The sequence below is a fragment of the Prunus mume genome, linkage group LG1, assembly GCF_029339155.1.
Source record: "Prunus mume cultivar Tortuosa linkage group LG1, ASM2933915v1, whole genome shotgun sequence".
Lineage (NCBI taxonomy): Eukaryota > Viridiplantae > Streptophyta > Magnoliopsida > Rosales > Rosaceae > Prunus > Prunus mume.
This window is the reverse complement of record NC_142698.1, coordinates 7,276,246-7,303,710: the sequence shown is the minus strand read 5'-3', so window position 1 is coordinate 7,303,710 and position 27,465 is coordinate 7,276,246. Positions and strand designations below refer to the sequence as shown.

At 35.2% G+C, this 27,465-nt stretch overlaps 2 protein-coding genes across 2 annotated transcripts; one reads left to right on the top strand and one right to left on the bottom strand.

The window, feature by feature from the left end:
• The first annotated feature begins 8,274 nt into the window (after window positions 1–8,274).
• LOC103343243 (putative F-box protein At3g25750) lies at window positions 8,275–11,368 on the top strand. The gene is made up of 2 exons (XM_008246909.3): window positions 8,275–8,450; window positions 9,569–11,368. Exon 2 carries the CDS (start codon window positions 9,591–9,593, stop codon window positions 10,794–10,796), a length of 1,206 nt encoding a protein of 401 aa, XP_008245131.2. The 5' UTR covers window positions 8,275–8,450; window positions 9,569–9,590; the 3' UTR covers window positions 10,797–11,368.
• Window positions 11,369–23,594: 12,226 nt separating this feature from the next.
• LOC103344328 (laccase-11-like) lies at window positions 23,595–26,149 on the bottom strand. The gene is made up of 5 exons (XM_089044133.1): window positions 25,959–26,149; window positions 25,657–25,808; window positions 25,174–25,547; window positions 24,133–25,056; window positions 23,595–23,943 (listed from the first exon to the last, which is right to left on the bottom strand). Exons 1-5 carry the CDS (start codon window positions 26,070–26,072, stop codon window positions 23,813–23,815), a joined length of 1,695 nt encoding a protein of 564 aa, XP_088900259.1. The 5' UTR covers window positions 26,073–26,149; the 3' UTR covers window positions 23,595–23,812.
• Window positions 26,150–27,465: the final 1,316 nt, after the last annotated feature.

Here is a 27,465-nt window from a genome sequence, read left to right as displayed (position 1 = left end):
ATCCCCATTTCATCACAGAATTGGTTAAATTCATTAGAGGTATATCTCCTCCTCTATCACTTCTCAATTTCTTAAGCTTATATCCACTTCGCAATTCAACAGTAGCCTTAAACGTCTTAAACACATTGAATACCTCAGATTTGTATCTCAGGAAATAGATCCAGCACATTCGAGTACAGTCATCTATGAAGGTAAGAAAATACCTGCTTTCTGCTTTTGTAATAGTTTGCATTGGTCCACACACATCAGTGTGTACCAATTCCAATGGAGTTGTGGCCCTGCTTGTTGCCACTTTTGGAAAAGACTTCCTACAATGTTTTCCAAAAGTACACCCCTCACACACTTCACTTGTGTTCTTAATTTCTGGCAGACTAAGTACCATATCCTCATTTTGCAGTAGTTTCAGGCTTTTGACATTTAAGTGTCTCATTCTTCTATGCCAAATCAATGTTGATTGACTTATACTTGCGTTTAATGCCAAATGTAAATCTGTTTGAAGTTTCAAAGGAAAATTTCTATCTCTTATCATTTGCACCCTAGCCACCAGATTAGAGAGGGACCAATCATCATAAATTTCTACCTTGTTATCTCCAAAAATCAGGAAATATCCATGCTTCATCATCTGTCCAACACTGAGTAAGTTTTCCTTGAGACCAGATACTAGCAGCACCTCCTTAATATATTTTTTTCCCATCTTAGTTTCAACCATCAAGCTTCCTTTTCCAATAACATCGACCAACTGTCCTGTCCCCATTGCAACTTTTGCAGTTATGCTTCTATCAATATCAATCAAGACATCTTCTTTGCCAGTCATATGGTTACTACAACAATTGTCCAAATACCATACATCTTCCATGGACCTTTTGTCAGCTGCATTATTGACATAGAACAAAGTTGGTGTAGAGGTTACCTGAGTAGCATAATGGAGTTGCTGCACAGGTTTCTTATTATAACAGTCTTTTGCAATGTGACCAAATTGGTCACAATTATAGCATTTTGGTTTGCCCTTGAATCGACACTCTCCAAAATGCAATTTTCCACAATGTTTGCAAGAATTTTTAGTTCCATCAGTGGGTTTGTTATCCCACTTTTTGCCCTTATCCTTCCAATTCTTCTGATGCTTGCTATTCTAATTTCCAGTGACCTTAGCTGATTTGGAATCTACACTCAGACTAGCAAAAGCTTTCTCAGTCTTGTTCTCATGATGTCTTTCCAATCTTTGTGCAAAGCTCTTCAATGAGCCAACCACCTCTTGAACCTCAATCGCATCTAGATCCCTCGAATGCCCAATTACAAAACATATAGGATCATACACAGGCAACAGACTAATTAACATTTTCTGCACAATTCTTTCTCTAGACAACTCTTCTCCATAGCCTCTCATTTGATTTATCAGATCAAACAACTTTGTAAGATAAGCAGATAATGATTCATCCTCTCTCATTCTAGTATATTCAAATTCTCTATAGAGACTTTGTAACTTGACACTTCTTACTTGCTTATCACCATGAAATTCCTGCTTCAAGATATTCCAAGCTCCTTTAGACGATTCTTCATGGGAAATCCTAGGGAAGATCTCATCAGAAACTGCTCCCTGAATCAGGCCCAAAGCCTTAGCATCTTTCATCAGGATCTATGTGAGAATCATCTTCCTAGCACCACTCGATTCCTCTTTTTCTTTCTTCTTCGATCAGATTCATCAGCTCCCTTCGAATCTGAGCTTTCTATCCCTTTCTCAAGAAGTTCCCATAACCCATGAGATTTGAAAATGGTTTTCATTCTTATGCTTCAGAACTCATAGTTCTCACCATTGAAGATTGGTGCTCTTAGCTCACCACCTCCAGACCCTGCCATGTTAGACACAGATCTTCAAGAAAACAAGTTCTTCAAATTGCAACTCACTTTCTTCACAAATTTAATCGTCCAGCTAAACAATCGAACCTAGCTCTGAGGCTATGTTAGAATACTCAGACTATAATCTAATTAATTTGGATTATTGGAAGATGGAGCTCTGAATCTTTTTAAGAAAAAGAAAACACAAAGAACTTGGAGAAGAAGATAGGAAAATTGAGTATGTTCTCTCACTTACTCACACACAAGCTGTGCAGCAAAATTTAACCATTGAAAATAGAATATTCCTTTTTTACATCATCCAAATCTAGCCATCAATTTCACTATCCTATGAGATAGTAACACATGGCAGAATTCGTTACTACGACTAAGAATACATCTTAGCTGTCCATTGGACTGTGATCCAATGGTTCACAATTAATTCAATACAATTAAATCAAGTAACACAAATACTCATCTAACACACTTATACTTTAACACTAATCGTGTTTCCACTAAGTGCTCAAGTAATATAGGAATGGAATCAAGATTCTTGAAGGTTGGATTGTGCTTGCTAAACCCAAGTGCAAGTGTCGCGCAATAGTAAATCTCGTAAGTCGAGTATCGTATCCACAGAGAGCGGTGTTAAAGTGCACAAGATATGTAAGATAACTGCAACAAGAAGAATGTGATTAAAAGATTATAAGAAAGTTCAATGATAATAAAACACTAAGACGTCGGGGTTCCACCTTCAAAATACATATGTAATCCCATTAGTTTGATTCTCACTATGATTGTTCACAATTAAAATCCAATTTAATTTCATTTAGAGAGAATTTCAAGTATAACCTGTACCTACAACAACAACCTATCAAGAAATCAAAGCAATCTACTAATTTTTCTCAAATCTCAAAAGCATGGATGTTTTTACTAAACTATAGGAAAAGCTTGACTAAACCTATGAATAAGATTATCAAGCACCCATCAATTGATCAAAGAGAAAAACTAAAATTAAATTGAACAAATCCATAAATAAGAATTTAGCATCAAAGCTCCATTGGAATCAAACTAACAAAACCACATAGTATCTTGAAGGCTTTCCCCCTAGCCTTAGCTAGGGAGTTAGTTCTCCATAACAAAGAACAATAACTCTAGAAAAACAAAGTGTTTTGGGCCAAAAAGCAGAATCCCCGAGACACAACAAGTAGCTCTCTTTTATATCAGTGAAACCCTAACCGCTTAGGATTTATTTTCCTCCTTGAATTTAACTTCTCCACAGTCCTATGCATGCACGTCAACTTCCTCTTTGGATAACACATGGTCTCTTACTTAGCAAGTGATGAGTCTCTAATCAATTAACTTAGTTTTCCCTCTTACTTCATCTCTTTTGCACTCCAGTAATCTGCCCACATAATTCCAATATTATTTGCCTACATAAAATTGTCCAAAGTCAACGCAAAATAATATTAAACTTTATTTGACAAATTAAAAATATAGTATACCAAAATAAATAAATTAGTAAATAAATAAGCTCTTAGGGTATATTTTAGGGACATAAATGATGCACTTCACAACTATTATCATATTATGATCCATATCAATCCTATAAAATCTCAGTTGTTGATTTAAAGCCTGCAACTCAATTGTAGTGAAATCTTGAGGATAAAATTTATCAGCAAGAGCGTATAAATCATCAATGTTAAATCGCTTGAAAGCGTCATGGGGATCCAATGATGAGCTAAGACGAAGGAGTTCCATAGTTTCATCTGGAAATCTAGTATTTAACTCCCCCAACTGATAATCTATTACCTCAAATAATACATCCATATGATAATAATGCTCCATTGTGATACAATCTTTTTGTTGACAAGAACGCTCAGTGCCCATTGTATGACGAGCACCCATATTAGGCATACTAATTTCATGTTTTTCACAAAATGATCGTACACTCTGTATAAAATCATTCCAACCATTGTTTATCAACTCATCAAGCTCCATTTTTGTACTTGCAACCAAATTCAAAGCACTTACAATGTCTTGACATTTTCTTTGAAGTTCTTGACAAAGAAAATCAGTGAATCTCATAGTTTTGTCCAACAAATTCAAGGCAAAGACAAAGTCAAAAGACAATATAGAAATTTTAATACCTTCTGTTTCCCCACGAAATTGTGAGGTAGGTCCATTATGACTGATATCCTTTAGAAGTGTCTTGGTTGCATCAAATAAATTAATCAAACCCCTAATAGAACTAAAATGTGAGCCCCAATAAGTAGTTACAGATCGTGGTAGACATCAAATTTGATAGCCCATTTACCTGTTCCAAGTCTTCCAGCTGCTAATAAGTCTTCAATTTCAGCTTGTCGGGTTAATTTTAACTCAGAATGGCATTTGACAGAAGCACCAACAAAATTCACTATGTTATTCAACATTGAAAAAAACTCCAAACAAGTCCTACTCTTTAGCGACAACGTTTAAAGCTAATTGAAGGCGATGAGCAAAGTAATGAATATAATATGCATATACACAATCATTGAGAAATAATGCTTGTAAGCCACTCCATTCACCACGCATATTGCTTACTAAAAGACTATGCTTACTAAACACTTTACAAATATCACTTTAAGAGTTGAGGAATTAGTGTCATGAACACTCACAATATCAAAAAACCTTTCTCGAATATGCCCATTACAACTAACAAACCTTATGGTAATAGTCATTTGTTCCTTCTTAGAATCGTCAAGTGCTTCATCAACTAGAATACAAAATTTCCCATCTTCCCTAATTTCATCGCGTATCATCTTCCTCACTTTGTTAGCATAGATATTTAGGATCTCCTTTTGTATCTTAGATGAAATATATTGGGCATTTAAAGGAGCATTTTATAACACAACTTTTCCAACTTCTTCGTTCATTCTTGCAAAAGCCTTTACCAACTCAATAAAATTACCCCGATTAGAGGAATCATGAGATTCATCATCACCTCTAAAAGCCATTCCTTGATTTGCTAGATACCTAATGGCCTCTATTGTGGTTGTAAGCCTCAACCTATTTTTCACAACTTCTTATGGGGGTTGCACAACTCAGTCAATATGGTGAGTTTGGTTCTTTAAATCCATCCATTTTTGGATAGCAAAATGATGTGGTGAATTTATAATGCCTACATGAGTAAGGAAAGCACACTCTTTGCCACCAACTCTTCTCCAATTTTTAAATCCATCTACAGTGATGCCTTATGTGAGTGATCAACGTCAAAAAGAAAGCATGGAATACAAAACACTTTATCTTCATGAACAGAATACTCAAGCCAAGGATATTGGTTATACCAACTACCATTAAATCGATGCATTTGTTTCCCTTCTAAGTGGGATGGATATTCCTTTAGTTTTGGTTGACATGGTCCTAAAAGAATATATGCTCTTCGAACATTATCACGTTGATTAGGCGGAAATGTACCCATTTGAGGATGTAATCCCGGATCACGCTTAAGAGAATTGGTATCAACTTCTTGATCAAAATTGGCTCTTTGAGACTCAGCTCTTAAACTATCAAATTCAACTCATTGAGATTCATAATGAGGTTGCTCCTCACAAATTGGAGGAGGCAGAGAAGGGTTGGAAGACATGCTAGTTGATTCTTCATTATTTATTTTTTAAAAATCCCGAATAGTCTTCTTAGGATTTGGATGATGATCCGACATCATAAAGTTAAAGTATAACCTATTGAATAAGCAAGAACACCAAAATCAATTATAAATCCTATTTGATAATTCATAACTCATAAATTGAAACTGATAAGCTCCAATTGTAAATCCCTAATCGATAAATAAATCATAAGTCTCAATTGCAAATCTATAATTGATATTAAATAAAATCCAAAAAAATTCTCAAATTTCAACATCAACAAATTAAGAAAAGCTTGCTGTACCTGACAAATATAGAAGCTTGGTTCACTTCTTGAATTAAGCCTTGAAGGTGAGTGCAACAACAACAAGAGTGTTCCTTTATGTGTGCAAGGGTGCAATATGAGTTTGTTGACAAATTCAATAACTCTAAGAAACAGTTAAACAATTTCTTCTACTTTACTTTCTTTTTTCCACCGGCTATGAGCATTCTTTTTTTTTCTCTTTTTTTTTCCTCCTATGTGCTGTAGGCTGCAGCTTTCCTGTTCTCCCTTTTATTCCCCATGTGCAAGGTAGTGCAAGCAAAGGATTCCTAAGAAGGGCAGAATATTCAATTGGATGGCTGGCTGGGCTATAATTATTTTGTGGGCTAGGATTTTAAAAGCCACCTGGGCTGTAGCCCAGGTTAGCCAAAGCTATGTTCCATCCCCGCCCACAAGTTCATTTTGAAAATCCACAAGCTTTAAGTGGATAGTTGGCTGTGTACTCGAAAGTAGACTATCATAATCCTGCCAGGAAACACAAGGATAGTACTCATGCATCATGAGTCGTGACCGTCATAAAGCAACAATTGAAAAGTTAGATATATGAAACAAATGGAAGAGAATAAGATCATTACAGCCAAGCAATCAACAAGCCTTTCCATTAGCTCCCATGCAACTTTTAAAGAGGTAGGCTCCTCAATGTTCTACGTCTTTAAAAGAGAAGAGTAATCTGGCAATAGGATGTAGAGGAATTTGTATTTTTTGAAAACTTAATATGAAGGAGTGGTGGGGTATGTGTATAGATGTACTAGGGTTAAATATTAAATTGGATGACCTTTTTTTGTCTTTTTACACAGTAATAAAACTTAACAACTTAATAATTTATTGGGGTGTGCGGGGTTTAAAAAGAAAAACTCTAAAAGTAACATTAAATCATATAAACCAAACTAGTTCATATAGCTCCATTGACTAATTTCCATAAGCTTCAACATATTAAATGCAACCAAATAACATATATTGTCAAAATGAAAATATGACCCTTACCATTTGAGTTTGTTAAAATTTATTGGCATCAACCGAATAAACTTCCCAAATACAAAATGTAAAAACATAAATAATTAACTTTATCATGCATATTAGTTGTAAACACAAGAACGATGGAGTTAGAGCGATATTGGTCGCAAAAGGGTGTATTTATTTATTTATTTTAAATTCTCTTTTAGTGAAAAATCAATGAAAAAAATTTAACTTGAAAAATTTGGTCTAAGGATTTTACCCTTACTATGCATATTGGTGTTGAAAACCCAACACAATCAACCTTTTCAATATCAATTTCTTGCTGGTTAATTTGTAGCTTGTTTGTGATACACCCACCTCCCATTACAACCTTCTTCACATCTGATGCCAATCTGTAATTTAAAAGTCAACAAACCAGTGAAACTTCATCAACGAGACAATATAGATGGATCTTGGGGTAGCCACTAAAAGGTTGAGAAACAAATCTTGCGATGATTTAACAGTTGAAAGGAGAGAGAGATTGAAGCAACCCCTGGTGCAAATCAAAACGAAAACTCGTTTCCGAGGGCGTTATTCTATTTATGGAAGACGTGGAAGTGGAGCAAGCCCCCCGACTGACTATGAAATTTCTACTCTAGCGAAGAATCTAAAGGAGATTCTAAGAGATTCCTCACTTCTTTATTGACAGAAAGGAGCTTACTCCAAGAGAGACTGGGGACCTGTATGAGAGATAGAAAGAGGCGAGCAAGGTACGCAATGCGGGAGTAGGCAACTAGGTTGGTGTGGGCAATTGCTCGTCTCTTGTCTTTTTCGATTTTTTTTTAATTTTATTTTAGGTTTCAATTCCAGCTGTATAATAAAGTGACTTGTTTAAAAGTATGACACATGACATATTTTGAGTGGAAGTATCATCAGCTAACGTGATGATAACCGTACTATTCTATAATTTCTCGTTTGCATGCAGACAGAGACCCACATGGACATGGACTCCTCTTCTGTTCTTTTTTTTTTGTTCGTAATAATATATAATACATATATTAAAAGGAAAACAGAAAACTAGGCCCCTTTGGACAATGGGCCTTGGGCGATCATACTTCCAACTCTTGTCCAGGGCCGGCGCTGCCAAAGACATGGCTGAAAAACAAAAACACATCCGAGTAGGAATTCTGCTGAAAAATAACACCAACTAGTTGAGGGATATTAATTCCTTTTTAAACTTATCAATTCAATTTTATTTTCAATCCTAGTAAATTGGAGCGGATGTGGGTTCGAAGTTGGCTAAAACAATGTGTTTATTCTTTTGTATTCGAGTTTGATCTCCTCTCCGTACATTAGAGTATCGTTTTCTAAGAAAAGAAAACTTGGAAAATGATCTCAAAAGTGAAAAAATAAATTTGCATAGTGAACTGGGCTAAGATGGCCCACTATGTGACCCGTCTCGTAGATACAGCTTGGGCCAAGCCCAGACTCCAAGCGCAATTCTCAGCCCGTTATCTTTTCTCTTTTGGGCAGAAACGAGGAATCAAAATTTGACGCATACCGTTTTCGTAAGCAGCGATTCCTTTTCCTTCGAGAGACTTCTTCTTTCTTCTGAAGCAGCTATGTTGTTTGCTGGCGTTCCATTCCAGCAACGACTGTAGTTTCATTCCTGTAAAACCTAGACATGCAACTTTCCTCTTTGTTCTTCTAGCTGTTAGTCTGCAACGTCTGGACATCATTTGGTAAGTGGATTATGCTTTATTTACTTTTATTTGCACTTACTGATTCTGAGTCTCATGCTATTTTCTTTCCTTTTTTTTTTCTTTTTTTTCTTTTTACAATCACTAGAAGTAAATATATTCACTGAACTCAACCATTGATCCCTTTGTAGTGTTTCTTTCCTTGTTATTTAGCTTTTGACGCTGTCTACATTTTGAATGACGACATTATATGCTTGTGTAAGCATTTGGTGGCCAAATGAATACACAATGATGGGTGCTATTTTTAACAAAATCTTACTGGATAAATGGGTTAAGGGGGTCTACGGTAGCTTTTGATTGTTGCATGCACGCATTGGATAAATGGGTGTCAAGTGAAATGCACTGATGGCTTTAAAATCTTCCAAAATTCATTGAAAGGGTTGCTATTTTCAATTTTGCATGGTTCAATGGAAGAAAGTTCGGAACTTTCTTTCTTGAAAGTAATTCTGGTTTTATTTTGTGTCTGTGCTTTTATTTGCTTTGAGCTTCTTACAAGGTCTGGGTCTAGACTCGTAGGAACAAGTACTGCTTTTTTTATCTAGCAGTTAAGAGTTATCTAGCAAGTGTGCAGTGGATTTCAGTTCTGGGTTTAATTTCGACTTTCTACTGTGTAAATGCTACAAGGATACTTTAGCTATTTTCAAAGAGCCAAAGATTCTTTCAAGTTTGAGCCAAACCCTTTTATTGTACTCAATACCTTTGATCAAGCCAGGAAGCTCAGTAAGCTCCTACGGTTGCTAGTCTGCTGAGAACAACAACAAATGGCGTGCAGATAATTATCCTTTCTTGCACTGATTAGGGGTCATGCTCGCCTCTTAATTGATGTAAATTTTTTGAGGTTGCTAGTGTAGTAAAACCCAAAGACGTGCAGATTCGATGGATTACTTAACAGAGAACCTTACATCACACCTGGATTGAAGCTTATACTATTGCACTAAAAACCCTGTTTTCACACACTACTTACTTCTTGATGTTGCATTTACAATTTTATTTACAATCTTTCATTAAGAGTTTGTTGGTGTTATTATGATTTCGTTCCCCCCTCTCTTTTTCTCCCAAAGATAGTTTAAGGATTTCATTAATTATATTTGTTTTGGTAGGTGAGTAGAGTCATATAGCTGCATGATGGGTCGAAGCAGAAATAGAAGACGGAAGCAGCAGAAGCTTGTTAATCTGGATTGGACAGAGCTGCCTCGTGGTATCCTTGAGATCATCTTTGAGCGACTGACTGTGACTGATTGTATATCTGTTAGTGATGTTTGCAAAGCCTGGAGACATGTTGTTGCACAAGAACTTGCTGGTTGGCAAAGCCGTGGTGTGCCATGGCTCATGATGCCTGGCAAAGATAGAGAGGTAAGAACTTGTATTAGCATACTACAAAAACAACATTGGGACATTGTGCTTCCCGAGGCTTATGGAAGATATTGTTGGGGATCATATCAAGATTGGTTGATTCTGGTAAAACATATTGATTGTTTCTATCTTGAGATTAGCTTGTTGAATCCATTCTCTAGGAACAAAACTGATCTTCCCAAAACATGGAACTTTTATCATAAGATTGTTCTCTCAGGGCTTCCCATCCTTGAAAACTATGTTTGCATGCTTGTTCATAGTCAATGTCGGGAGCTTTCTTTTTGGGTCCCAGGAGCTGAATCATGGCTTAAACATAAACTGGATGGTGAGCCATTTGAGGATGCTGTCTTCTGTGATGGAAGTTTCTATCTTATAAGCAATGATTATAACATTTGGCAGATTAAGTCTGCTAATATCTTTGCTAGCATTAGAACATATGATGCTTATGGGGTAAAAATAGATTGTCATGAAGTAATAATGTCAGAGGAGCAGGAAAATAGTGGTGTGTTGAAGTATCTTGTGGAATCTTGTGGGGAGCTTCTTCTTGTTTGTAGGCTTTATAACACCAAAGCGGAGGCTATTCTTGAAACACATGATTTCAAAGTATATTCATTGGATTTTAGCCTGATGTCCTGGAAGAGGGTACATGATTTGGGGGATAAAATCTTATTTCTAGGCAAATGTTGTTCGCGGTCTGTTTCTTCAACGGAACTTGGTGTTGTGATGAGGAATCGTATCTATTTCTCTAATGATCATGCTGCTCCATGGTGGAACGAATGGGATTCTGATCATCTTTATGGAATTTCAGCTAGGCATAATCTGAACAATGCTGGAAGAAAGGATTGGGGCGTGTTCAGCCTTGGCAATGGAACTCATGAGGATTTTTGCTTTCGTGGCAATCGAGACAGATGGGGACCAATTTGGTTAACTTGCCCCCAATGGTGGTGCTGTAGGAAATTGGCTGTTAACCGATAGAGTAACTAGTAAATGTAGCTCATCTATGGGGATCGTGGCATGGCAGGGATTCTCTTTTTGCTATTTTGTTCCAGTTAGCATATCACAGGGGAGGAGCTTATTTCAGTGATGATGAGAGTGTGAAGTTGCTCCATGTACAAGTTAGACGTGCAGCTTACTAGCAGCATACCTTTTGTTAGTAGAAAAATATCAGACGGATTATATCATAATTAGTGAAACATGTCCCTGCGTGGTCGGTGCTTGCAGTAATTATATTTTAGAATTTTGGTCAAATGCAAATCCAGCCTACCTTTACATTAAGCTTTCTTTTATTCAAAGTTGTTCGGGCAATACCATCCCCGCTTCATCCCAGTTCAAGAGGTTTTGGAGAATCCTCGTCCCCGTCTCCACGCCCATAAGGGGGCTATCCCCCATCCTCGCCCCGAATTCCCAATTTTTTGTATAAAAAATATTAATCCTCACAGTGCATTTCAAAGCAGGACACTATAGAATTGTGAGGGTCAGCAAATCTTGAGGGAGGGTTGTATGACATTCATATTGCTATACAACAGTTGCGGTCCATTCAGTTTGTTTATGCCCCTCGTGAATGTCAATTCCAGCATAGTCGAGACTACTTATATTTTAGGGGACTATTTTGTTTAAGAATTTACTGTTCATGTGAATAGTATCTGTCCTAGCAATATTTTTGTTGCTTTTCCACTTATTGTCATGGCAACTCAAGGGCAATTACTTTTCACATGGGATTAATTTTTTATTTATATGTATGAGTTTAATAATAAAAAAATATTCAGAAGTTTTTGGTAATTTTTTAGAATATTTAAAAAAAAATTCTTCGCTGACATCATTGTTCGCGAGCTGGAGCTGGAGCTCATCTTGCTTGGGTTGGTGGACTCCGTATCTTGCCAGAGCAAAAATTGAGCTTTGGAATCATTATTGGAGGCCTAAGAGCATTTCCAACAATGCAGGCTGGGCCCGGGCTAGGGGGTTTTGGGTCTTGTAGGCGTTTCCAGCAACAAAATGGAGCTCGGGCAAGAGGTGGGGGCCAGCAACCTGGGCTGGCCTGAGGTGGGGTTTGGCCCGAGTGCTTGCCTGCGGGCTGAGATGACGTGGCTGGCTCTGGGCTCTTTGATCTCCTTTTTCCAGCAATCCAACGGCAATTTTTTCCCAATAAAAAAAAGAAAAAAATTGAAAAAAATGTAAAAAAAATACCCAAAAAATACTGAAATTGTTTTCTATAAATACCAACCAATATTCTTCACTTTTAACACCAACAACCAATATTTTTGTAATAAAAAATTGAAAAAAATACCAAAAAATTACTCTTTTTTTTCTCTCTATACTTTATTTCCATTTTCAACATTTTAAGTAAATGGAGTAATATAAAAATAAATAAAAGTAAATGTCTTTGTCCTTTTACTTTTATTTATTTTTATATTACTCCATTTACTTAAGTTTACAATGTAAATAAGGAAGTACCCCTCATTTGGATTCAAATAAAAATACTAGAAAATCAAATTCCCACCAAATCAAAATATGAAAAATCGGTTTTAGTGCAAAATACGATTTAGGCTAAAAATAATGGCTCATTAAGTCAATATATACTTCATATTAAAATCCCATAAAATCAAGTTTTCTTATTTGATGTGTAAGGAATAAAAGCCGCCAAAAATTTTCTTGAGAAAATGATTATTTTGAAAAATCATTTTTCATACTTAGTCAATATTGCACCTCCGCTAAAAATCTTGAGAAAATGATTTTCATACGTAGGAACCCAAAAATCTTATCCGAAAATATTATCCAAATTAATTGTTTAAGTAAACAAAGTTGTGAAAAAAACCAAAAAAAAATGAATAGTATTTGCCATGGTAAGCCTAAATTGCTGGAAATACATTTTGCTAAGGGAGGGTAGGGCAGCCACTATTCACGTGAATAATAGCTGCCCTAGGGCTCCTCTTGCCATGACAAGGGGCTAACTGGTGGAAATGCTTTAAGGGACCTTTTGCCTGGGTTGGGCTCCGGAAGTGGAAGTGCTGTATGGGTGTCTTTACACATAATGTCTTCAAGCACGCGAGGTTTTAAAGTCATTGGCCTAACATTTGCTAGATTGCTTATCTAGAAAGCTTAAGGAAGCTAGACATTACATATTTCACATGGTATTAACTAGAGAACAAAAAAACCTTCTTTTTGTTTTAAGTCAGAGGTTGGTGATGATTTGGAATTTAAGTAGTGCAACTCAATTGTGTTAGTTCGTAGTGAACAATACATTTCCTCCATACATTTGGATGACCATACAACTCCAATTTGATTGATTTTTCTTACTTTTAATTTTTATTTATTTATAATAAAGGTGATCTTTAAATGGTGATTTCGTAAATCAACGGTTCTAATTATAATATATGTAAAATGAAGATTCGTTAATCACACAAAGATACGTAAATATTGCATCTAAAGTATTTTCATTGGGGAAAACTACGGAGAGGCAGAACTAAATTTTTTTGGTATTGAGATAGCTTAGAACGATCACACAACATATAGCAACTTGTAGATATATATACAAGGTGAAAATGGAAGCACAACCTAAAACTTGGAAACTTACAAAACACAAGTTAAACAAGAATAAATCACTTGAAAAATCAACCAAGCATAAGCATTTGTAAAAACTTTAGAAACTACCATTCCACACATTAAGCCATGCACACTAACTCCGGCCTTCCTCTAGGGACGGGTAGTGTCCGAGGCCTGAAAATTCTCTGCATGGACCTTTTTGGTCCTCCCAGGTGCAGAGACTTTGCTCTCCTTTGCTGTGCTGCTCTCTCCTTTCCCTCTAGTTTCCTCTTCCTTCTTCTCCATTTTCTCCTTCTGTCGCTTCTGCATCACATAAACCCCAGCATAGCTAGCCCCAATGGAAGACATGGCTAAAAAACAGAAACCCAACTCAAAAGAAGTGAATTGTTGTGGTGGTATGAGATTTCCAAATTAGAGGAGTATTTATAGGGGAACATGTGGTTCTTTTAGCAAGCCAACACTAGCATTTGCATTTCAGAGCTGACTGTTTATGGTATTATCTTAAGAACCAGTGATTAAACTGGTATTATCTTGTTTGTTCCAAGATGGTTAAGAGCAGAAATAAAAGGAATAGTGGTGCGCAGACCACATTCTTTCTAACCACAAGAAGCTTAAGTGGATGCATGTCATACCTATAATTAAATTTAAATGTCGGTTAATTAATTATAAATTATAATTAGGATGACACGTTGGCAAAGCCACTAGTGCCATAAGAATGCCAGAAAGATGCCACATCAGTTGTGTGCTCATGTTGGGGGAAAGAAATGGAGGGTGCCTAGTTGAACATTAAATCTAATATGAAGGGCTATCTTAGCTGTCAATTGAAAGCCATGAGATCATACACAAGACTAACGGGCCAATCGACTTGCTCATGTTGAGCCAAAAGCAGATGCTTAAGTGTTAATTATAGGTCAATGAGTTCTAGTCCAATGAAAAAGGCCTTCATTTATAAATTAATGGTCTCATGTTCAAATCCTCATGATACTTTTGTAGTATGTGTCCTTCCCCTTATAGTTTAGATTATCGTTTGTATTAAAAAATATTATAAATTGTAGGAATTCAAATATGAATCAAGCGCAAATAGTATGAGAAATATACATGGGAGTTAATGGGGTCTAGCTTAGTGAAAAAATGTCTTAACTTGCAGACCAATGATCTCAGGTTCGAAACCCCATAGTGTTAAGATTTCAGAAGGACGGACCCTTAGCCCACTACTAACAACATCGATATTGTCATCAACTTAACCACATGTTTAGTATATGTGAGGTTTTATACAAAAGGCCTCGATTTAATTAGAAGTGGACTCATTCATTATATGAGACTTACTATTTTGTTAAGTTCCCGATGTGGGATTGTGTATTCTTCAACGCTCCTCCCCACGTGGTCTCACTTTTTATTGAGCCACACGTGCAACCAATTCCACATTGGTCACCTTTTTTTTCAATTTTTTATTTATTTTATAAATAAATATATTTATTTTCAATTTGGGGTTTGTTTAATTTAGGTTTATTCAGGCTCAGTTAACTTACCCGCTCTGATACCATGTTAAGATTTCAAAGGGATAGACCATTGGCCCACCACTAACAAAATCGATATTGTCTCCAACTTAATCACCTGTTTAGCAGGTGTGGGTTTTTATACAAAATGTCTCAATTTTATTAGAGTGGACTAATATTCATTATATGAGACTTTCTATTTTGTTAATTTTTAGATGTGAGACTGTGTGTATTCTTCAACACATAGCACATTGGTAGTGTGTGTGAGAAATCTCCTCCTCTTTGTAGTTTAAACTATTGCTTATATTAAAAAATATATACATAAAAAGGAAATAGACACTAGATTTAACATGAAAATCCCTCCGTTATAAAGCGAAAAATCATGGGACAAATTCCGAAAATACTTCCACTGATGAAAATGAGATTACAAGTACTAATCTCTCTCTAAATCTTTAGAGGATGACTCAAGAGCACAAACTCTTCTTTAATGAACTTTCTCTCTCTTACATTAAGTGGATGCATGTTATACCTCTAATTAAATTTAAATGTCGGTTAATTAATTATAAATTATAATTAGGATGACAAGTTGGCAAAGCCACTAGTGCCATAAGAATTCCACAAAAGATGCCATATCAGCTGTGTGCTCATATTGGGGAAGAAATGGAGGGTGCCTATAGTTGGACATTAAATCTAATGAAGGGTTATCGTTGCTGCCTGAAAGCCATGAGATCATACATAAGACCAACGGGCCAATCGACTTAATATGGAATTTACGTTCTCAATTACACTATTACTAATGTTGAGCCAAAAGCAGATGCTTAAGTGTAAATCATAGGTCAACGGGGTTTTGACCAGTGAAAAAGGATCTTAACTTATAGATTAGTGGTCTTAGGTTCGAACCCCCATGATACTTTTGTAGTGTGTCTCTCTTCTTATAGTTTAGACTATCGCTTGTATTAAAAAATATTATAAATCATAGCAATTCAAACACAAATATTATAAGAAATATAGAGAAGAGCCAACGAGATCTAGCCTAGTGAAAAATGGCATTAACTTGCAAACCAATGGTCTCAGGTTCGAACCCTCATAACACCTTGATAGTGTGTGTGAGAAACCCCCTCTCCTTTGTAATTTAAACCATCACTTGTATTAAAAAAATTATACATAGAAAGGAAATATACACTAAATTTAACACGAAAATCCCTCCAATATGAAGCGAAAAACCATGGGACTTCCAAAAATACTTCTACTAATGAAAATGAGATTACAAGTACTAATCTCTCTCTAAATCTTTAGAGGATGACTCAAGAGCACAAACTCTTCTTTAATGAACTTTCTCTTTTACACTAAGAGGAATGACCACGCACCACAAAAAAACCACATGTTATCCCTAATTATACGGCCAGCATTCTTCTAGAGAAGAGAAGAGGAAGGAAATAAGCACTCGATACAAAATTGAGGTTGCTCATAATACCAATGGCGCGAATTCATTTTTATTTGGCCTCATCCAGAAAAACAGCATCTGTATCAACATCGTTTGTTTTACATGACTAGTTTATAGTACTAGTCATCTAAGCCAAGTTTTCCAACACGAACTTTATAATCTCAGTGGTTAGAGTCTTAGTAGCAATCATATATCTCAGTGTTTTTGTAATTCCATGTTCTAATGGTATTCAGTGGGATAGGATTGTAATCATGGCTATATATCTTTTTCCAACAAGCCATTACTTGATAGATATTGTCGTGACAGACTACAAAAGTGAACTCATAACAAGGGACAAAATAGAAAAAGAAAGTCATACACCCGCCTAGAGCATATCCAAAAGGAATTTGGAGATGTTAAATTGCCACGAAGATATGAAATGGCAAAAGTTAAAAAAATTATTTAGTAACTTTAACCGAATAGGGAACAATCATTTATTTCTATTTTCAGGGTACTTCATCTCTTTTTTTTTTTTTCAAAGAAAAAAAAAAGAGAAGAAAAGAAGTGTGGGGAAAAATGATAAGAAGATATTGGAACATCAATTTGGAAGAGATAATCTTATAGGAATTTGAAGGCTAGAAGAAATATGTTAAAAATGACATCTCATCAAGTGTGATGCCTAATATTATTTTAATATTTTTTCAATCGTGAGCACCACTATTATATTTATTCTCTTTTATAGGTTTATTGATCATATTAAAAAATATAATAAAATGATATGAAATCTGGGATTTCGCTTGAAGTTCAAAGTTTTACTAAATTTCAAATTGCTACGTAAGTTATTAAATTCAAATTTAACATTTTGCATGAAGGAAGATGCTCTTAGCAGCACTACAAAATGGGTCATTTACGGCAGATAGAAAGCATTGTATAAGGCACCAACACCGTCGTTAAAACCCATATGTGACAGCATTGCGACGGAACTTTACACGTCGCAACAACTTCAGAAACTCACAGAGCAAAGCTTCTTCCACTTTTACTTGTAATAGATATACAAATTGAGAACAAGCATAACCTAAAACTTGGAAGCTTATAAAACCTAAATGTTTAGAGAATTAATTACAATTACAATAGTACACAGAAATAACCAGCAACAGTAGTGTAAATAAACCCAGCACCATGATCACTTACAAGTTGAGAAACTCACAACCCACAGAATTAGCCACATTAATTATGTCCGGCCTCCACCGGACTATCGTTCGGGGACTGAAAAGTCCCCGGATAAACCTTCTTGTTCCTCCCATGTGCAGAGACTTTGGTGTCTTGTACAGTACTGCTCTGTCCTGGTCTCCCTCCCATTTTCTCTAGCTTCTTCTCCATTTCCTCCTTCTGTCGCTTCTGCATCACATAAACTGTTGCATAAGTTGCTCCAATGGAAGACATGGTTGGAAAACGAGAAACCAATAACTTCAAAAAATGATTGTGGGTTGGATTGGATTGGTTTGGTGGTTTTAGAGGCTCCAAAATTAGGAGACTATTTATAGGAGGAGGAGAATATGTGGTGGCCTGTTGAGCAAGGCATCATCACTAATATGTTTGTGCCTCAAACAGAGAGAGCTGACTGGTTTTGGTATTAATTTAAGAACCAGTAATTAAACTGGTATTATCTTATTTGTCCGAAGATGGTTAAGAAACAGGGAATTCTGGTGCGCAGGCCACATTCTTGTAATTCTAACCACCACAAGGTCAAGTGGATGCATCTTATCTATAAAATTAAATTTAAATGTCATTAATTATAATTACTCTCTCGTGGCAAAGCCACTAGTGCCACATCAGCTGTGTACTCATTTGAGGGAAGAAATGGAGGGTACCTAGTTGTACATTAAATATAATGAATTATACTAGTTATCTTAGCTTCCATAAGACTAATCGGGCAATATACTTACTAAGATCAAATGTAGCATGTTTGGAATTAAAAAAGTCTTAGCCGCCGCCCCTTTTTGAGGTTGGCGCCCTCCTTCCCTACCTCTTCCTTTCTCATTTCATCTCTTTTTTCCTCAAAATTGTTAGTTTATTTTGTGATGTGGAAGAGTCGCCATAATATAGTCACCGTCTTTTGGCCCACATAAACAAGGAGTTGACTCCTTTCAACATGGTTTGGATCTTTAAAGAGGGGAAGATGTCTGGTTGCGTTAAGTTTGGGTTTAGCCAATGCGGAACTATGAGTTTAGTCGATATGGTGCTATGATTTTCTTCGGGTTGCCCAGAAGATGTGGAGCGGTGGTCATGTTTCTCACTTGCTTTGTACTTTTGTTTGCTCACATCAATAATATATCATCGTTTATTATTATTATTATTATTATTATTTAAAAAGAATAGATTGGAATTATTCTCTATTCCTACTCTAATATAGGGATATTGAAATTATTTCAATTCATGACTTCCCATGCATTTAACGTACATAAAGAATAAAAAATTTACATGCTAATATCTGCAATTTCAAAACCCTCAAAATTATAACTCAATCAACTAGAGAGAGTAGATCCAATTCACATTCTTAAGTTTCCCGGTTCGTTACTTCCCTTATTCATATAATAAGTAATTCTTTTAATCTAGTTATATTTTACTTTTTTAATATTAGAATATATCTCGAATTCGAGTGTTCATCTCTATTCCACTAAAAGAAGAATATTTTATTATTGTTTTAGAAAAACCTATCTTTATTAATCGTGTATTAAGGGGAAACTCAGTGCTCTAGAATCTTAATATAAATCATACCTTTCAGACTTATTTTTGGAATTCCATGTTCTGATGATAAATATTCAGTGGGTGGCACTGGCAATCATGGCTATCTCGTTCCAACAACCCATTTTTGTCCTAAAAAATGGCCTTACAATGTTCACATAAAGTGTCTGAATTTTGTCTCTATGCATATAACATGGGTCATCCAAAAGTGGAGTTGGCGTTGGCAATTTATGTGCCCCTACCAGTTGATAAACCTGGACATGGAGGCCTCCAAAAGGAGAAATTGGAATATAGCTAAAAGTGTTTGTGAGTCATAAAAGTGCTTTATGAAGCGCATTTTTGTAAATTACTTTCAAGTTTTTTCAGTTGTTATTTTTAGAAAGTGAGACGTAATTATTATTATTTTTTTAGAATATACTTCTAATAAAAAAAAATGCTTACAAACATAAGCACTTCCTATTTAAGCAACAGTTTCAAATGATTATATACTCTCGATGCAAGCCGAGAAAATTAGATGAGGTTCTAGGTCAAACAAGTATTTTAGTCAAATTTGACATATTAAATTTACAATAATACTACAGGCACCAACTTGTATACCAATTTTTACATACCACATGATAAGACAGTTCATGTCATATGCCACATCAGTTGGTACAAAAAAGTTGATATACAAGTTGGTGTCACTAATGTTAAATTTAAAGTGCTGCTAAACGAACCCTAAAATTAAGTGAGTACACCCTACTACCAAAGTATTTATTGAATTCCTAATTTACCATAATATAAAATGACCAAAAAAGATATATTGAATTGGGAAACAAATGTAATTTTTCCTTGGGGTTGCCTTGAGTGTTGATAGTTTATGGTGGCTGTTTGGTGGTGCTTGTGCTTTTCTGTGGTTTTTGTTGCTATGTTGTTTTAAATTTTGGTTAGTTTTTATCAATTTTTAGTTTTGTTTATCTGTTGATATCATTATCTAGGGTAGTCTATTGCTTCCGTTCATATGATATTACAAACTAGATTTTTACTTCCTTGTATTGCTGTATTTGTACCATCCTCTTAGTTGAGTTTTTTGTAATGAAATTTCATCATTCGAACAAAAAAACACACACATATAAAGCCTGAATGGAATTTGATGAAACAAATCATATACGTCTTGAATTCAATGACTTTTTCTATTCATACCATAAAGAAAAAAAAAAAGTAGCAATACCACCACGGTCTTCTCGTGATAGCATTAAAACTTTTGTGCTGAAAAAGATTTAAGAAGAATCATCATCATCTTGGTCATATTTATGACCTATCTTTCAGTTTCAGTGGGGTTCATTTCATAAAATGGGGCTTTACTTTAATTGACATATCTATCGTAATCATCATATGAATTTGGACCTTATTGTGTTGACACGCATTTTACACATAAAACAATGCTATTTATTATAGAAAAACCAACCGAAATTATATTTTCCTATTTGCCCTTGAAGCAAAAATGTCTTCTCTTTGCTTTATCTTTCAGAAGAAGACGCGCATTTTCAACTCAGGTTCAGCTTAAGTCTTGGTCAAAGGTATGCATTTCTGATGTATTATTGTGCTGAAAATTGATATCTTCAAAATATTTTCTTAGGTGATGGGTATTTCTTCAGCTTTTCTTTTGTTAATCTAAACTGTAATATATTTAGGTTTTCATATAATTGAATTTTATTCACATAAGGCATATATTGGATCTACATATTGTCATTGTAATTAAATATACTTTTCATCTAATGTTATTTATCTTCTATCTTATAATGGGAAAATGTACTAAGACTGCAATGTTTTCTTTTGGAATTACCTGTAGGTGCATATATAACATATACATATGAAGGTGTCAAACAACACACATGATGCTTCTTCACAATCCACTCACCACTTGCAACAAATAGTTTGTATACCATTGGTGCATTACACAAATTCTTCCTTTTCAACTTAATAATCATAACCTTTTATTGAATTTTGTCACTTATGAATTCTTGTTTTTCTTTGATATGTTATAGGATGAATATGAGACTTTGAAGGGCATAATGGAATGAAAGTAAATATGGACATGGTAGTTACTTTGTCATTTGATCCTATTTGTGTTTATAACTAATATTTTTGTATTAAGGATATCTACTATATGTAATTGTGGAATGCTTCAAGCTAGATGGTATTGTTATAAGAACTTTTTATTTATTTATTTATAGAATTTTTATTTATTTATAAGAACTTTGTTTATGCTTGTTTGACCAATTGAATTTAATTTGATACATTAGGTTGCATATGAATGTCTGGGAAGATGAGAAGTGAAGTGAACCTTTGAAGAAGAGAAGTGAAGTGAAGTCTGGGAAGATAATCATATGTTTCTACTACTACTAGAGGAAATTGAGGAAGACTTTAATATTGTATAAAGATTTCACTATTTGGTGTTTTGTAATTTGCTATATTAAAATGTGTTGTTTTGTTTCTACTCAGATTTGGGGGATATTTTTGTTTATTTAGTAGTATAAGAAATGCAATCAAACCCTTTGTGTTAAAACCGAACATTACTTCTTTTTATAAAAAAAAAAAACAGACATTTTCTTTAAAAAAATAATAGTAATAAAATAATAAGAAAGTTGTGAATTTTTTTTGGGATAAATTGAATATATTTAATGAGGGTAAGCTTGTAAAGCAAAATTTAGCTTGTATAATATATTAATGGCATTGTTTTATGTGTAAAGAGAATAACACCAAGTAAAGAAGGGAGAAGGTCCAAAGGAGAAGGTTAGAGAGAAAGTTGCTAGCATTCCCCTTACTTTAATTGACATATCTATCGTCATCATCATATGAATTTGGTATTGTGTGATAGAGTGTATTAAGGTGTACTATGAGTATTTTTGAATAGTTGAATAAAGTGTACTTAATTAATTTTATATTTTGATTAAAATATTAGAAGTGTACTAAATTATATGATGTACTCAGTTAATTTTAGAGTTCGTTTAAAACTTTGAATTTGTTTTGTCATTTATAATCTCGAACTGCGGGTTATGTAAGGAGACAAATGATATATCATTATTAAAATAGTGATGGCTTTTGGGCTTACTCACGAGCAATTGCAGGCTCTGCGCTTAAATTAGTTGGATCGTCAAGTGTTGTGTTTAGATTGGAAGGAGCTTAACCCTAATTAGCTCATCAAGTCAAGCGCATGAAATACCGAGGCTTCTGCAAACTACTAATCAAGAACAAATTTCAGTCAGCATGTCGTTTTAGATCGAAACCGCAAAATTTTTGTTTTTTCTATTTTCAATCCCATTTTTTTCTTTTGAATACAATTTCTTAGTTTAAGAAAATTATATATTGTCTTTTTACTAATCTAAAAATGTTTTATGACTTTTTCTAACATAGTTTAAACACATGGACGAAATTGGCGAAAGAAAAACACAACCACCAATTAAATTTACCAATAGTAGAATACGCAGGCTATTTAGGTATTTAATTGCGTGTTATTATTGAAGTGATAAAATTGAAATGTTGGTAGAGGTAAGAACAACATTATTGTTAGAGTAAACTACAAATAGTTTAACAACTTCATTTAAAGACGAGTAATTTTCTAGTCTCTTCCTATTAAACGTTATTATTTGTTTTGTGACTAAATATACATGTTTTATGGAGAATACAAAGTTGGTAACTTTCCTCATATAAAAAAAAAGGTTGGTAACTTCTTCCACACAGGAGAGAGAAAATAATATTACATCAATAGCTAGTTAGTGACTACTCAACATTTAAACAAATTCTAGCTCTTGATACTTACGAAATAATGATATTGAATAAATCACACTAGTACGGCTGCATTCCCGTTAAACTACAGTTGGCTTGGGAATTTGAATTTGATACCTCTTTCAACATTTTGAAGAGAAAATACCAGGAGATCAAAGAGTTAGTTGGTACCTCTTTCAGCATTTAGTTGTACGATTATAAATTTGGTGTTAATTTGGCAAAAGTTTACTTTTAGTCCTTATAGTTTGTCAGTTTTACCACTTTAATCCATGTAGTTTTAATTTTGTCAATTTTATTCTTATAGTTTCAGTTTTGAGCAATTCCCTAAAGACACATTTCAATTTCCATCAAAATTCCTCTGCCTCTACCATTGACGTGAGCCATCATATTATCCCTCTGTAACAAAGATTGCCGTTGGGCTCTCTGTCCACCAATTTTAGAGCCCCATATACAAACACATAGACTTGCCCTCTTTCTTTTATTTTATTATTATTTATTATTATTATTTTATTATTATTATTATTTTTTTTCTTTTCAAGGTGTAATTGACTTTTTATCTTTTGGTTTAACGAGTGTTGCCCTTTAATTTGGCTAAACTGTGTAACTTGTCCTCCATATGTGATCTGGGTGAAGGAAAGCCATATTAATATATATGTTAGCTCCTCCCTTAAACATGGATGCTGCTCTCTTAGGAGTGTTCTTATGTCTGCCATCTCCAGATTTTTGTAAAGCTTCAACTGTTTTCAGGTTATGATCAGAATTCAAAAAAGTGGAAATGCACAGGATGTGGTTATATAAATTATTTCCAGTATTAATCAGAAGAAATATGATGAAAGAAAACAATTGTTACATAGTATGGTTTAATTTATAAATTTGTATTTAATTTATTACGTTTTCAGTCTCATACAAATTGATTCTTTTTCCCCTTGATAATTGTTTGTAACCATCAAGAAACCTAGCTTCTGCAACTTTTGCAAGAAGTGTAAGTAAGCAGATTGATACGAACAGTCCACGCATCATTAGCATGGCGGAAGATCCTTAGGCGGAGGCAGAACAGAGTGATCTGATCCTGGTCCATCTTCTACGACGAATGCTGTTTTCAATCCCCACCCTGTATGAAGCTCCAAATGACAGTGCATGAACCAAACGCCTAGACATTCAAACAAAGGAAGCAAAGCTTATAATAAGTAAATAACCCACAAGCCTGTCATTATTATATATGAGTGAATTCTAACTTCTACCTCTATGATAGATATAATAGTTTTTTTTTTCCCACTATCGTCAGTAAATGTGGTACATGTAACATTACTCGAAATGAATGTTGCAATTATTATCATACCTGGATTATCAGCTCTAAAACGAATGGCGGTCCAACCACCGGTGGGAACTCCAACTGTGTTTCTCTCAACAGGATCAACCAAGTTGTATTTAGCAGGGTCCTTGGCAGGATCAAAATTCCCAATCCCGGTTCCAACAACAAAGAAGTTGTATCCATGGAGATGGAAGGGATGTGACTCAACCGTTAGAAGATTAGTGTCCTGCAACACCAGCTCAACTGTAGAGTTGAAGGCAATCTTGCTCAGCCTAGTCCCTGTGGAAGTCCCAAGATTGGCAGTAAGTGGTGCACCAGTGTAATTGAAAGGAGTGTGTGGCCTATCAGGGAAGTCAGTTTTAAAAACCCCTTTGAGATTGAAGTAATGGGCTTGTAGAAGCCCAACCTGAGGCATCTCAAAAGAGATATTGTTCAAGGAAGCAACAAATCTTGTTCCATTAAGGCAAGTTGGGCATGATTCTTTTCCAAAACCAATGGTGTAAAAGAGCTTTCTGTCAACTTTGAGAGGAACATTTGCTGGAAAATTTGGAGTGTTTAAGCTCTTGAGTTTCTTGTTGTAGCTTAGAGCAAAGGCTGTGTCATTAGAGGCAGGCAGTTGAGGAAGGCTTGGTAGAACTGTGCTGGGGATGCCTCTGTATTGGAATATTCCTGTGGCTGTCTTGTTGTCTACGGCAATTGGAGCATCCATGAAAGGCCTAGCAGCCATGAAGTATCTGCCTGAAGCTTGATTGGCTTGGACCAAAACATTTGTGGTCTGGCCAGGTGCAATTAGTATGGCTTCAGAAGTGAATGGTTTTGTGTACACTGCATCAACCTCCACCACTGTCAAGTTGTGACCGGCAATGCCGAAGAAAAGTTCATCGTTGAGAGCAGCATTAATAATTCTCAGGAGATAGGTCTTCCCTTGCTCAACCTCCATAACAAAAGTATCTAAAACAAGAAAAACAGAACAGAATTGAAATTAGAACTTTATGAACCACCTTTCGGGTTTGGACTTAATCCCAAAATGTGATATACTTGTATTTTCTGTGATTATGTTGTGCTTACGTTTCTCATAGCAAGGAAACAATGGTCCTGGCTTCCCATTGATTGTGTGTGCATCCGAGGAGTTTGGTGGCAATCCCAAGTTGTTTGCTTTGTTGACAAACTCTTCCACATTGCCATTCCACCATTCTCCGAGTATAATTTCAGCTTCCCTGTATGGTTGTGGGAAGGGAAACGGGGTGCCTTGTTTAGGCAGGATGACAATTGCACCATAGACAGTAGCCCTCAGCCAAAGAATGTGTGCATGCCACCATAGAGTTCCTCTTTGGCCTGTTACATTAAAGTCATAAGTGTAGCTACTTCCAGTCTGAATTGGACATTGTGTTACATAAGCTGGTCCGTCTGCCCAACCATTTCGATATTGCTTCAGTCCATGCCTGTAAGAACATATATAACTCAATCAGCTATAAGTTATGACATTTTGCTATATTTTCCTAATTTTGATTTGATCACTTGTTTGTTTGGTTAATTTAGTTTAACTCTTACCAGTGAATTGACATGTTGTATTGAGCATGGTTGGTAACATTGATGAGAACTCTGTCTCCTTCCCTGACATAGATTGTAGGCCCCGGAAACCTTCCATTTATAGTAACAATGGGTTTTGCATGGCACAATCTACTCACATTCTTCACTTGGACCTGTGAGAACACAGAGGATGTTATAACTGGAATCCATGCACGAAGTACAAATTTTTTCTTTCTTTTTTCTTCTTCCTTTTTCATTTTCAATTTGTTGTTTCAAAGCTGTGTGTACATGTAAATGATATTAGAGCATTTGAAACAACTCACATCAAATTGGTATTTCTTTATGGCAGCTTCTGCTGGAGAAGTGATAAAGCCCAGAAACCCAAAGCAAAGAAACAGCAACCCAGAGAAGAGTCTGTTCCGGCAACTGCTAGCCATTTTTTTCTCCCTGGTGATCACAATTTCACTTGTGGTGTGCTTATGTGATGAGGCAATGAGGCAATGAGGGACGAAGACAAAGATGCCAAATATTTATATGAATGTGTAGAGGCAAATATGCGCATTCCTTTTTAGTTTGTTCAAGGATTGTGTGGCTCATTAATTAGGTAGGAATTGTGAAGGGGTTGTACATGAAACCTTGTAAGCAAAATACTGATAAGGACTTCGCATTGCCTTTGACTGACTTAAAGGCTGGGATTGCTAAACCAAGGACAGGATTTCAGAAACCTCATATTTTTAAAATGGGCCAAGGAGAAGATTTCAGAAACCTCATATTTGAAAGGTACATTTTTTTTTATATATGCACCACCAACCACCCCAAATGCAGAGCTATAAGCCCTGCTGAGCTTTACCTTCAAGGCAAAGTAAAAGCTTTAAGAATTTGGGACCGCCCAAGGGTTCTCTTTGTCATCCAAGTCATATAGTTCTTGCAAAGTGTTATCTATGCAATGCAAATGCTTCACTACTCCTATGCTTCTGTGGGTCAAACGTCGTTTTCCAGAGGATAGCTAGGGTGCTTTCTACTAATCATATGGGCCTCTGGTATATGAGAACCTATTTTTTATACATATTATATATATATATATATATATATATATATATTGTATGCTTATATCACTATTTTCTTAATCATGTATGTGAATGTATAAAAAAATTGAGTCAGAGAAAGAGCTAACTTGTAAGCTTCCTTGGTGTTTCTTTGATATCAGATTTATGGGTGTTCTTGCTTCTTTTGGGGCTGTTTTTATTAAGGCACTTTGGAAAGAGGCTTCCTCTTGCTTCTAGCCAACTCCACAAGGCAAAAACAAATGGAACAAATACATACAAATATATATATATATATATATATATATATATAAGTGAGCTTTGGTTGTGGGATCCCTCAAATAAGTTTATTTGAGGGACACCTTTGTAGGGCCCACTATACATTGTACTTCATTAATCCACACGTCTATTTTTTAGATATTCATTCGAAGATCATATTTACAAAAAAATCACTTGAATCCGATATCATTTGACTACTCAATTAAATTATTGAAATTTTAGTAATTTCTTGAAGCATTCATTGTGTTCCTTGATTTTGTAGGACACAATTAGATGTCGTAACAGTTTCCGATTTGTCTAATTTTTTGCAAGGATGATCTATGAATGTAGACTTAAAAATTAGATTATTTGGATCATTGAGAAAAAATTGTAGGAGACCCTAAAGGGTGTCTCTCAAATAAAATTAAGTCTACGTTCATAGAGAGAGAGAGAGAGAGAGTAATTCATGTAAAATTGCAGAGGATTTGACCAGAATGAAATTGGCAACGCCTCGTCAAGTAAGCATGGT